Here is a 12,600-nt window from a genome sequence, read left to right on the forward strand (position 1 = left end):
AATAATAATAATAATTTTATGGTTGGGGGTCACCACAACATGAGGAACTATATTAAAGGGTCGAGGCATTAGGAAGGTTGAGAACCACTGTTCTAAAGAAAGCCGAATCCACCCAGGGACAGAGAGAGGGGAGAAAGAGATGGGGCGCGGAGGTAACCAACAGGACCTCCTGTTTCCTACTGTGTGTCTCTCCCATCAGATCAATCTGGCAGCCTCCCCAGCAGCAGCCCAGCTCATCAACCGGGCTCAGAGTGTGAACTCAGCAACCGCCTCGGGCATCGCCCAGCAGGCTGTGCTCTTGGGCAACACATCTTCTCCCGCCCTGACTGCAAGCCAAGCACAGATGTATCTGAGGGCACAGATGGTGAGTACAGTCTGGGCCACGGCTCAGGTGGGCCAGGGGAACAGGCAGAGAGTCTGAGCGATGAGAGATGGAGAAGGGTAGGGATTAGTCCAGGTCGGGAAGAAGCCTAGGAGACAGTCGGCAGAGATAAGGGTGGAATAAAGAAGGGAGGGGAGCTGGAAAGCTAAGCAGGAGCTTTGGTATGGGCTCACTGACAAGGATGGGGGGGCGGTTCCAGGCTGAAACAGTTACCCATGATGCCTCCTTTCCTTCCCCTCCGAGAGTGAAACAGAACTGTGCTCCTCTTTTCAGAAACCATTTTCTAACACTAATTAGGGTAGACAATGTGGGAGTCCTTGCCTCAACGCTCTGTACACTCAGGCACATCAGATAAGCAAGCACAGAAACATCCATATACTGCACAGACATGGGAACATTGGTCTTAGCTCACTGTGACAGTCCTTGCTAGTGGTCAAGGGCCAAAGGTGCATTTCGGCTCAGATAGTGAAGGTGGCAGCCAGCATCAGGACATGCTGGTGCCTCCACTGCCCTCCCAGCTGGGCCCCATGCTAATCAGGGTCACCCTAGCAATTTTAATCAGGTGGGCATGTTTGGTTCAAATGTACTCAGGATGGCATCGGCCCTGGACATGCATACCTAAGATCTCTCCTCTACACCTGGCCCTGAGGGCTGCAGAGGCCCTTAGGAACTTAAGAGGTTCCTAAGATTTGGAAGGATTTCCTGGGAAAATAGCAGCATGCCCCCTAGGAGGCAGTAGCATCTAATGGTTCTGTGCTCAGCTCTGTCCAGCCTCATATCTCCCATCCTGAAGATGCCTCCCTCAGCTCCTTGACACACAGTCCTACCTCCCTCACTCCTGCGGCCAGAATTTGACACTCGGACGGAGCCTTTCTGGTCTTGCTCCTGCACTTCCGTTCCTGACTCTGAGTTCATTGCTTGGGGTGCAGCTCCATTCCCAGGGACTAGCCCCTTAGACACACAGCATAGACTAGACTTCCACTTCTCTAGGGAAACAGCCACACTGTGGCACTGCCCACGCGGGCCTTTATCTTCAGTTACTCATTCCCTTGCCTAACTCAACTGACACAACTGAGTCCCGAAGCTTGTCTGCCTCCCTCCCCAGAGCAGAGCATACATGCACGGAGGGTGCCTCACAGAGTTCTCAAGACACCAGCATGTCCACATTGACCCCAAGCTAGACTCACAGAGGTGAAAGTGTCATGCAGAGACCATCACATAGCCTGCATTGCGCCCCGTGGAAGGAGATGCAGACACAAGTATAGCTCTAGACGCTCGGCTTCCTCTACCACTGTTGTCTACACGAGTGCGCGCGCGCGCGCGCGCGCACACACACACACACACACACACACACACACCTAACTTGGACTAAAAATTGAGCAAATCATCCCTTCTGGAGCCGAGTCCTGTTCTGACCCAACCTAGAGTCAGGAGTGGGTGAGACCTAGCCAGTGATCCTAGGGCATCTATTTCAGCCCGGGGTCCCTGCCCCCGGGAGGCTGAGGAGAGAGTGGCTAGGATGTCCTGCAAATGTAGGTCCCTTCTGGGATGAGCTCCTCACAGAGGCTGCTGCAGTAAACCTGACTTGAGTACAGCCCCAGGGTGGCTCTCCCCCACCCCTCACTGCCCAGCCTAGATCAGGATTTTCAGAGGATCCCTTTGGACTCCTTCCCTTTCTTGCCTCCCTAGTTCCCCATATCTGCTCGCTGGCTACACTGTCTGTCCTGTGGCTGAGCCCACATTGGGCAGGTAAAAGGCGCCTCGTTTCCTATGATTCCAGGCCCAGCCAGGTAACCTGGTGCAGGTAGCTAGGAGCCTAGGCGGCACTGTTCCTTTGTCCCCTCAGCTCATCTTCACGCCCACGGCCACCGTCGCTACTGTGCAACCTGAGCTCGGCACTGGCTCCCCCGCCCGGCCCCCCACCCCCGCCCAGGTGAGGATTCCATGCTTGTGGGAGGGCAGGGGGGTGGGTACCCCTTGACTGATACTGGGTATGGGCCCAAGCCGTGGTGGAGCTTTGAATCTTTGGAAAGGCTGGAATCTCCTAGGAAAGCCGGTGGGAGACTGGACGGCCCAATGCACCCAGCCCTGCTCCTTCGTTCCCCACTGAGAAGGCCTCAGCCACTCCTGCCCCTGTTCCTGTAACAATGGTCAGGCGTCAGAGCAGCACGCTGAGGCCAGCGTGGTTGCCAGTAATGGCCCGGTGGTCTTTGCTACCTTTGTACCTTACACTCGCCCTCCCCAATGTAATTTCTGCTGCTTTGGTTGCTTTCAAGTGGAAAATCCCACTCGGGTTACATAGACTAGCACCTCTAGGAATCAGGAAATGGCCTGGAAGGGGGGAAGGGGAGATGAGTCCTGGGTCCCTACCCTCTGCTGAGAGCCGACAGGTACTGCTGTGGCTGTAAAGATCCTATGGGCAGCCCGGAGGAGGAACACCTCCCACTCCCATCACCCCATCCCCAGCTACAGAATGGGGACCACGTGGAGGACACTTGGTAGCAAGATCATCGGATTGGTCAGATAAGGGTCTGGCACAGCCTCTGTATGTCCAGCAGAGGGCACCAGGGACCAGGTTGAATAGCAGGCCCAACCCGTGCACAGCTTATTCTGGGACCAGGTAGTCCTCTGCCTGGTGGCCTTGCTGGTTAATCAACTTTCCATTTGCCCTGGCCTTTTCCAGTGTGGCGAGCCCACGCCCTGCGGTACCTGGGAATTCTTTCTAAGTGGTCTGCATCCCATCCTGCTAGTTTGGAGGAGGCGGGAATGAACAGAAGGGAGAGCGCCTGGCCTGCCTGCCCGGGCCTGCCCCAGCCTGGGCCATCCTCCCTTCTCAGAACTCCATTCTTCTGCTGGTGGATCCAATTAATAGCACTCTCTCTTGTCCCCTTTAGAGCCCCTACCTGCTCCTGGTTTCTCTTTCAGCCCTAACTCATTCTCTCTGTCTCTGATTTCATACACGATCCTATTCAGCTATTCCTGAATCCATCCCTAACTCCTTCCCTGTCTTAGCTGTGTGTTGGCATTGCTCCTACCCACATTCTCTGGACTCCTGTAGACCCCTCTTTTCCAGGTACAGAACTTGACCCTCCGAACACAGCAGACACCAGCTGCAGCAGCTTCGGGCCCTTCCCCCACTCAGCCTGTCCTGCCCAGCTTGGCCCTGAAACCCACGCCAGGTGGTAGCCAGCCCCTGCCTACCCCGTCACAGGGCAGAAACACTGCTCAGGGTTCCCCTGCAGGTGCCAAGTCTGGCCTAACTGACAGTGTGATGGAGCCACTCAAGAAAGGAGATGGCAACAGCAGTGTGCCAGGGAGCTTGGAGGGCCGGGCTGGGCTCAGCCGGATGGTGCCCGCTGTGGCTGCCCATCCCCTCATTGCACCAGGTAAGGGCTCCAGGAAGAAGGATCCTATCCCAGAAAACTGGGGGCCAGGGAAAACTTTCAGACTTTCCTTTTCTCCAGGGACGTGCTAAGATCCCAGCCATGTGTCTCTCCCCTCCTCCAATCTTGAAATGCTCATTAACTCCTCAATCCGTTTCATGCTTCTCATCCAGCTTTAAAAGGAAGCCACATCCGTTGAACTAAATGAGTCCTTCACAAGGGGCACAGCAGTGAAGTTCAGAGTGTGCAATTATAGCTGTTGACCCTGTGTGGGTGGAGGTTGGCAACAAGACTATTTTGAAATTCTCTAAGAGTCAGCAAAAAGGATGGGGCCAGCCAGAGGCATGTAAGAACACACGGGGAGACGAGGAAGTGGGAAGTTCGTTTTCTCATCATTCCACAGACATTTGTTGACCAGTATTTGCCAGTTGTATTGCCAGTTCTGGATATGTGGGGATCAATAGGACAGGGGCCTGCCCTGGAGGAGAGCACAGACTGGAAGGACAGGCAGGTACAGTGTGATGAGTGCTGTAACGTGTGAGCCCAGCACTGTCGGAACCCAGTGCACTGTCCTTGGGGAGGAGAAGCAAGAAAGGTCCCAAAGAGGTCACTCGAGAATAAATGTAGCAGATTTTTTTAAAATAATCCCGCAAGTCACTTGTGAGGCGAGTTCTCTGAAGGAGGTGAATCTGTCTTCCCCGGAGCCAGGCTCCTTTCCCTGCCTGCTAAAATTCTCCCAGCGCCACCTCTTGTCGGCCATCTCTGATGGGAAGAACCTGCCAAGAGCCCTAGAAGCCTGGCTTTCCCTTCCAGAGAGCAAGACCAGGCTGTTCTAACACAGAAATAAACACGGTGGTGGGCCGCGTGGTTTTGCATTAAAGAGAGACTCAGCCTGGTCACATCCCTGAGACCATCCCTTGCCCTCGGACCTCATCCAATCTATTTTTTTCTTGAGAACCTACTCTGCTTGTTACTAATGAACCAAGATGGTCAAAATATGATTCCTTACCTAAAGAAATGTATAGTCAAAAGGATAGAGCCAGATATATAAGGAAATCCATTCAGTCATAAATTCCATTAAAGGAATAAGTACAGGGTAAGTGGGCACAGAGCACAGGTGGTCATCTCAGCACCAGGCAGGATGGCCGGGTGAAATGGTGCGTGAGTCTTGAAGTATGAGCAGTTGACCCAGCAGGCAACGTGGACGAAGGTATTCGAGTCAGGAAAACATTATGACAGTGAGCTGGGAAGAATCTGACTTAAAGTCCTCTATTTGCCTTTTTGAGGTTTCAAGGACCAAGGGTTGGTCTCTACCTCCTGTGGTCACTACAGAACCTTTGGAGGCCTCACTGCCCTGTGGCTCCAGGTGTCTCTCTCTGTCTGGCATTGCTTTCTCCAGAGACTGGTCCAGTCTCTTCCTTTAGGGGGAAAGGAACTGAGGCTCAGAGGTAAAGACAGGTTCTTAGAGTGACTTGATAGCAGCTTGGACTAGAGCAGTGATGGCGAACCTATGACACGCGAACTCATTTTTTTGGTTGATTTTTCTTTGTTGAACGGCATTTAAATATATAAAATAAATATCAAAAATATAAGTCTTTGTTTTACTATGGTTGCAAATATCAAAAAATTTCTATATGTGACACGGCACCAGAGTTAAGTTAGGGTTTTTCAAAATGCTGACACGCCGAGCTCAAAAGGTTCGCCATCACTGGACTAGAGCAAGGACCCCAAGTTAGCATGTCTTCTACCTACTCGTTCAGTGCACAAACCCTAGAGCAGAACTGGGAACCAAGTCTGGCTGCGTCAGATCCTGGATCTCAGGCATCTAGCCGTGTTTGCCTCTCTCAGTTCTGACAGTAATTTGGGGCTTTCTAGGCCTTTCTTATTTCTGACCTGAAGCTCAAAGAGCCAGCGGTTCTGAGACTGTCCTGGGGTTTACAGAGTCTAATGGAGGGCTCTCTTCTCTGAAGCCTGGTCAGGGTGATGCAGGTGAGCCACAGGCTGAGGTCCAGAGCCCAGGTGTGGCTGGGACTGACAGTATGTGGCTCTGCAGTACAGGGACCAGTGGTTCCACAGAACTTTCTATGGAGCAGCTGTGAGCTGCGGACCACAAAGACCTCTCCCCCAGAGACACAAATCAGTAGGCTTTGCATTGTTTCTGCCTCCCACCGTCCCCTCCTATTCTTCCTTTCTTCTCCCACCCCTTCCTCTCTGTAAACCCTAGGGTTCCACTCCCCCACCCCCACCTCCCAGATGGATGACAGCGGTGGTTCAGGATGCTGCAGATCCCCTCAGGGCCTCTGGAACAAACAAACAAACAAAAAGACTGAACTAACCCTATGACCTGATGCAAGGGCGGGGGTGGGGTGGAAGGGCTGCCTGGAGTGGCACCTGCCCTGGGCCCCGCAGCTCCCCAGGCGGAGGTAACTCCTGGCCTCCTGCCCAGTCAACCCCCTGCAAGTGGAATGATCAGAGCATGCGTGCATGCCAATTGAGGGTGGGGGAGGAGAGGGGGAGCACAGAGCGGGTTTTTTTTTGTTTGTTATTGGAGCATTTTTTGAGCCGGCTGGCTGGCTGCCCCCAGGGAAAGTAACCAGTGGAGACTTGCGGTGGAGGGGCAGTGGAGGGAGTAGAGCAGAGGGGAATGTGTTCTCCCAGAGCAGGCAAAGGCTCTAGTCCCAGCTGGGACTGCTCCCACTGACAGCTGTTTGGGGGCAAAGCCCCTCCCCCATGGCAAGCTCCCCGCTGTTCCTGCTCCTGTCACCTTGGCAACCGGCTTCTTTAGGCTCTGCAAATAGAAAAGGTCCCTTAAGCCCTGAAAAGGAGTGGGGGAGGGGAGTAAGGGGCGGAGAGCAGAGCCTAAGAGGTTGGGCTTCTCAGTGACCAGGACTGAACCACGGAGGACAGAGAGGGGCAGGCGGCAGGGTCCCAGGGCCGGTCTCCAGGGAAGCCCAGTCCTAAGGGAGCTGGGTTCTTGGAGTCCTCATTCTAGTGGATAAACAGAGGCCTTGGGTGCCGTCTGGCCCAAAGGTGAGGAGCAAGTTGCTGACCGGGAGGGAGATGCTGTGACAAAAGGGGACTGTCTGTTCATTGAAAACCCTGCGCCCTTTTCACACAATCTTTCACACAGTCGTGCCGCAGATGCCCGTTTTTGTTCTGCCTCCTCGTCCCTCCTCAGGTCTCAGGGAAGAGAGAGAATGCCCTGTTGGAAAGGACTGCACATAGCGGCTTTGTTTACCACAGAGAAGGTTTTGTGTCGGGGAGCAGTGATTTCTGTCTGTGATAGGCTGGACAGTGGGATGCTTGCTGATTCCAGGAATCTGGCGCCATATCTCCCTCCCAAGCAGCTGCCAAACTGGGGGTAGACACACCTTTACTTAGAGACTCTAATAAAAAACAAAGCATGCAGGTGGGCCTGTTATCTGGCTAGAATCAAAATTCCTAACCATTTTGATATTAGAATCATGCAAGTAGCCATGAAGATCATTTCAACTATCCACTGTAGGACCAAGTTTAGATTACTAAGAATCTCCTTATATTGGGGGGAATACACAGGATATCAGTGGAATTTTATACTTTGTTCAATAACATCCCTCAGCATGGATGAGAATGCGAGAGAGAGAGAGAGAGAGAGAGAGAGAGAGAGAGAGAGAGAGAGAGAGAGAGAGAGAGAGCGCTGTGTTACACAGAGGACGTTGGAACTGTTGAGCACTCCTCCTTTCCTGGGATTCCTCACCCCAGGCTCCTATTATGTATATTACTTCCATGGATGCTGCCAGCTAAGAATAGTAATTACAGTTCATGAACAATTCAATTCCAGGCACTGTAGTAAATGCCTTACCTATATATCTCATTTAATCCTAGTAATGATTATTTCATCTCACAAATTAAGAAGATATGGCTTAGAAAGAATAACTGTCATCCCCAAATAGTTTTTTTCTCTTTAATTGTTCAGTTCAGCTCAGCAAATTTTCATTTAGCATCTATTATGTGCCAAACGTAATGCTAACCATGTGGGAGTCACAGAGAGGAGCAAGTTTGAATTCCAATACGGGTTGTGGAAATTTGAGCTGCACCTTGACAAATGAGTAAGTTTCAAGAACTGAACAGAAGGAGGATTATCTCCGTTGGCACTGGGCAGTACCTACACCCGAGAGGCCATGTGTGCCTCTGACCATCTGTTCATGTAGGTGAGACCTGCTCCTCCTCCCCTTTCCCTGCCCCACTGCCATGAGCTCTGGGACACCCAGAAGACCTTTCCCCCTGACTCCCTTGTGTTTTATTCTAACACTGAGCCCCCAGAGGAGCTTGCCTGTTCTTACGTTTCAAAAATCTACCAACTGTCCACAGATGACTTTTATGCATCCATCCCTGCCCTCATCCTCGCTCCCCAGAGGCTGCCAGCCAGAGACAGGATATTCCCACTTGGATACCTGCCCACCTGATTTGACATGTTTAACATTTGGAGAATTCATAAACAAACAACCAGGAGTCTTCCTCTATGGAGGGGTCCCCTTTCCCAGTTCCTGACCGCTGCTCACAGTCGTGAGGTTCTCCAGGCTCACAATCTCAGGCTTATTTTAACTTAATTTTCCTTTGTTGTGGTGGGGGGGGAAGGGGGGTGTTATAAATGGGAAAAGCACAGGCTTTGAACTTAGACCTGGTTTCAGACCCCAGCTTCATCACTAGTTTTATGACCATCAGCAATTGCCTAATGTCTGTAAACATCAATTCATTTATAAAACAAAGATGATTATATTTACCACAGGCTATAAAGGTGAATGAGGTGGCCTGCAAAGTGACCACCAAAGAGTAGGCTCGTGGCAGGCTTAACTGGTTGCCAGGACGTCCTGCTCACAGCTGCTGGAATCATCTTCCCCAGAGATTCTTGCTTCCTTGGCCAGAAACCCTGTACTGTGTCTGTAGTTCCTACTTTGTCAGTTGCAATGCCCCGACTATGGGAGAGACTCAATCAATAGCACGTAAGGGCTTCCTGATAGATTGACTCTGCCTTGAGGATCTCTCCCCACTTGCCCACTACACCACTCTCACTGCCTGGCTTCCTCACACAGGCCTCTGCCTCTCCCCACTCCCACCCCTTTATGACTCTTACCTCCCACCTTCTGGCATAACACTCCCCTGTCATCGTCCGTCCCTCCAAGATCACCTCTAACGGTCTCCGCAGCCTCCTGCTAAGCCTCCGGGCCTGCTGTGTTCTGTGTGCTTCCCCACTCGCACCCTGCACTCGCCCAGCAGCACTTCCTGAGCATTTGTTACACGAAGGCACTGGGCCTCATCTGTCAGATGCAGTGGATTGCCCCCTAGCTGATTGCACTGTAGAAGTCACTTGGAAACCACTCTCAGCTTTTGCTTGTAAAACGGGAATGCTGCCCATTTGCCTGAGAGGCTTATTATAAGGAAGACATGAGACTCAAATGATGAAAAATGCTTTGAGGCATTCAAAGCAACATACAAATAGCTACCATTTATTGAGCATCTCCTAGGTATAAACAAAGGCAGTAAACATCTTTGTGGTTTAAGCATAATATTCCATTTGATCCTAACTTCTCTATGTAGTATGTATCACCATTTACGGAACAGGAAATCCACGTACAGAGAGGTTAAGCAGTTTGTCTAAGACTGCACAGCCTAGAGGTGGCAGAACCAAGACTCAAAGCAGATCTGTCTGACTCTAAAACCCATGCCTTTAGCTCCTTAGGCTGCACTCCCTATCATCCTTCTGCTAGGGATGGGGTAGTTTCATTTTAATGCTCCAGGCTGCCTGGTAAGGAATCCCGCTCACAGAGGATTTGGGTGGCTTTGCCAGCTGGCTGCAGAGCAGGCCTAAGGACACAAAAGCGTAGGTGTACCCCCGCAGAGAGCCCCTCAGTTGGCAACCCTGATTTTATAACCCAGTTTCCTCTTACAGGGAAACTTCCCTTCACTCTGTCTGCCGCCCCCGCCCCCCAAGATTCCTCCCAACCCTCAGCTCCGAGGAACTGCACCGCGGAACATTCATGTGGCTGCTGCTTTCAGTTTTCCTAAAAAGAGCGTCCTTGTCTGTGTGTATCAGACCCTGACCTCTGGAGTCGACCTCAATCTCAGTTATACCCTGAGGCCTGAGACATCTTTGGAGCTGAGCGGCCTCCTGAGGGTGCCAGCATCATTTAGACCTAAAATTGCCTCCTCTCTGGTTTTTCTCCCAGAGACACCCTGGGTTCCGCGGTACAGGATGCCCTATAGCTTCCTGAATGCACCCCGTATTTTATAGCCCCAACTCTTCCCACATGCTGTTCCTTTTGTCATCTTCCTGACTCTGGATGGTGGTGCTAATACTTTCTTCATCTGGGAAATCTCCTCTGCTCCCCTTCCCAAGCTGAACCCCCTTTTCTGTGTCCTCAGCATTCGGCCCTTATCTCCTATCATAACATTTTCCAAGTTGTGCTGAGAAATCTGTTCACCAGCTGTCCTTTCACTGAACTGTTATCTACCGTATTCTAGGGACCATGTTGTAGTCAGCACCAAACACAGTACCTGGCCTGCAGTGGGTGCTTAGTAATGTTTGTGGAGTGACTGAATGGCTGAAAGTGTCTCTTCATGTAACTTTCTAAACCTTGAACAGTAGCAGGTAGTAAAAAGCTATGCCATTCCCCTCTCACAGGTACCCTCCCCTCGTAATATTCCCGTAGCTCCAAACTCTAACCAGTTATTGACTGGGATGCTTACAGCACCTGTGGACTTGGGGACAAGAGTGCCAGCATTTCGGGAAAGTGGGCCGAGTCCTGCATCCTTGAAGCCTTGAGATCAATAGAGAGCCATTACTGATAAATTGACAGTGGATGCAGTGAAGGGGCGTGTCAGTAATCCCTCACAGTCAGCCCTCCTGCCTGGAGGACCTTAATCCCCTGTTGCTAACAACCAGCCGTTTGGGAACAGCAGTGGGCCTCTTCAGATTCTAAGGAAGCTGTTCAAGGTTAGAGCACCAGACCGTTCTCTGAGTCTCCTTTTAGCTGGGCCCTAATTCCTGCAGACCCCAGGCCTGCCCCTCCCCTGCTCCCCAGCAGAAAGGGCTGATGAAGCCTTCCAAAGCTGTGGCTAAGAACCCATGGAACCAACCCTTTGATCCCTAGAAGCAATGGGAAGTGGGAGCTAAAATGGGTGCAAAAAAAAAATGAAACTATTGGACCTTAGGGAAAATATAAGAAGGAAGGTCCAGAGAGATTTCTGTGCATCAATTTCATAAAGGGATATGCCCCATTCTAACTGGGGAAGACAAATGTGCCCACCTCGGAAGCATGGCTTCAACGGGAAAGCCCTCCTTCACCACCTACACTGAGCTGGGGGGCTGGGAGAGGGAGAAGAATTCATTGGCCTTACCATGATCAACAGCAAACATTTGCTAAGCATCTACAAACGTGTAGAGTATTATGTTGGACAATGCGGAAGATAAAAGATACATAAAAACTTCCCAGTTGAGTTAAAGCCATTTTTAATTTTTTTAAAAAAAGAAACATAAGACATCTTTGACTGTAAAACCATGCAATCTGGTTGGATAGATAGGAAATGAACACACAAAAGAATGCAAGTATTTCTGTTTAATCTAAGACACCACTGATTATAAGAGGCACCGTTATTTTTTTTAACTAAGAAAAGCACTGCCAATTAAACCCACATCATCAACTGTATATGCATTCCAATTCAAAAGACATTAAAATGAGAGGTGGGGGAGACGAGTTAATTTTTAAGAATCAATGGGATACATATACAAGATAGTAAATGTTATCACAAGTTGAATCAAACAAGCAAACAAAAGCATTCAAGAATTCCGAGGGAAAACTCAGAGTTGAGGGTTAAGGCAAAGAGAGAGAAAACAGGAGCTGAGCCTGCACCAGAGAAGCTTATGCCTCAGATCATTGAAGCAAGAGGGAACTCCAGGAAACAGGAGGCTGAAACTGAACCTAAAAGGGGCTGCGATGTCCTGAGGATGAGGAGCAGGGCCGTTAGGGTGAGTTGAAGGTTTAGCACAGGAAGGTAGTGAGCAGAGGCTGGACAGGAGGAAAGTCTTCCATAAACCAGAATGGTATGCAGGGTGGCACCCACCTCATCCATGTTCTGTTTTTTCGTGGTTGTTTTTCAAGTTTTAATAAATCTTTATTGTTCAGATTATTACAGTTGTTCCTCTTTTTCCCCCCATAGCTCCCCTCCACCCCGTTCCCACCCCCCCTGCTCTTACCCCCCCCACTGTCCTCGTCCATAGGTGTACAATTTTTGTCCAGTTTCCTCCCGCACCCCCACACCCTCTTCCCCCAAGAATTGTCAATCCACTCTTTTTCTAGGCCACTGATTCTATTATATTCACCAGTTTATTCTGTTCGTCAGATTTTTTATTCACTTCATATTTAGATTCACTTGTTGATAGATATGTATTTGTTGTCACTTTGTTGTTCATAATTTTTATCTTTACCTTTTTCTTCTTCCTCCTCTTCTTAAAGAATACGCTTCAGCATTTCATATAATACTGGTTTGGCAGTGATGAACTCCTTTAGCTTTTTCTTATCTGTGAAGCTCTTTATCTGACCTACAATTCTAAATGATAGTTTAGCTAATCTTGGTTGTAGGTTCTTGCTATTCATCACTTTGAATATTTCTTGCCACTCCCTTCTGGCCTGCATAGTTTTGTTGAGAAATCAGCTGACAGTTGTATGGGTACTCCCTTGTAGGTAACTAACTGTTTTCCTCTTGCTGCTTTCAATATTTTCACTTTGTCTTTTGCCCTTGGCATTTTAATTATGATGTGTCTTGGTGTGGTCCTCTTTGGATTCCTTTTGTTTGGGG

General features: G+C 50.2%; 1 protein-coding gene across 3 annotated transcripts in view; it reads left to right on the forward strand.

Annotated features, from left to right (window-relative positions):
* Nucleotides 1–12,600, forward strand: part of PHC2 (polyhomeotic homolog 2) — a 79,965-nt gene that overhangs the window by 33,827 nt on the left and 33,538 nt on the right. For 2 of the 3 annotated variants that reach the window (XM_006777346.2, XM_006777345.2), the window contains exons 5-7: nt 200–364; nt 2,163–2,315; nt 3,456–3,768. In XM_006777346.2, coding sequence (XP_006777409.1) covers nt 200–364; nt 2,163–2,315; nt 3,456–3,768 — 631 coding nt within the window. The remainder of the gene's footprint in view (nt 1–199; nt 365–2,162; nt 2,316–3,455; nt 3,769–12,600) is intronic. The other variant, XM_015572847.1, reaches the window with a different exon arrangement.

This window comes from Myotis davidii, unplaced genomic scaffold, assembly GCF_000327345.1.
Source record: "Myotis davidii unplaced genomic scaffold, ASM32734v1 scaffold88, whole genome shotgun sequence".
In the NCBI taxonomy this organism is placed as follows: domain Eukaryota; kingdom Metazoa; phylum Chordata; class Mammalia; order Chiroptera; family Vespertilionidae; genus Myotis; species Myotis davidii.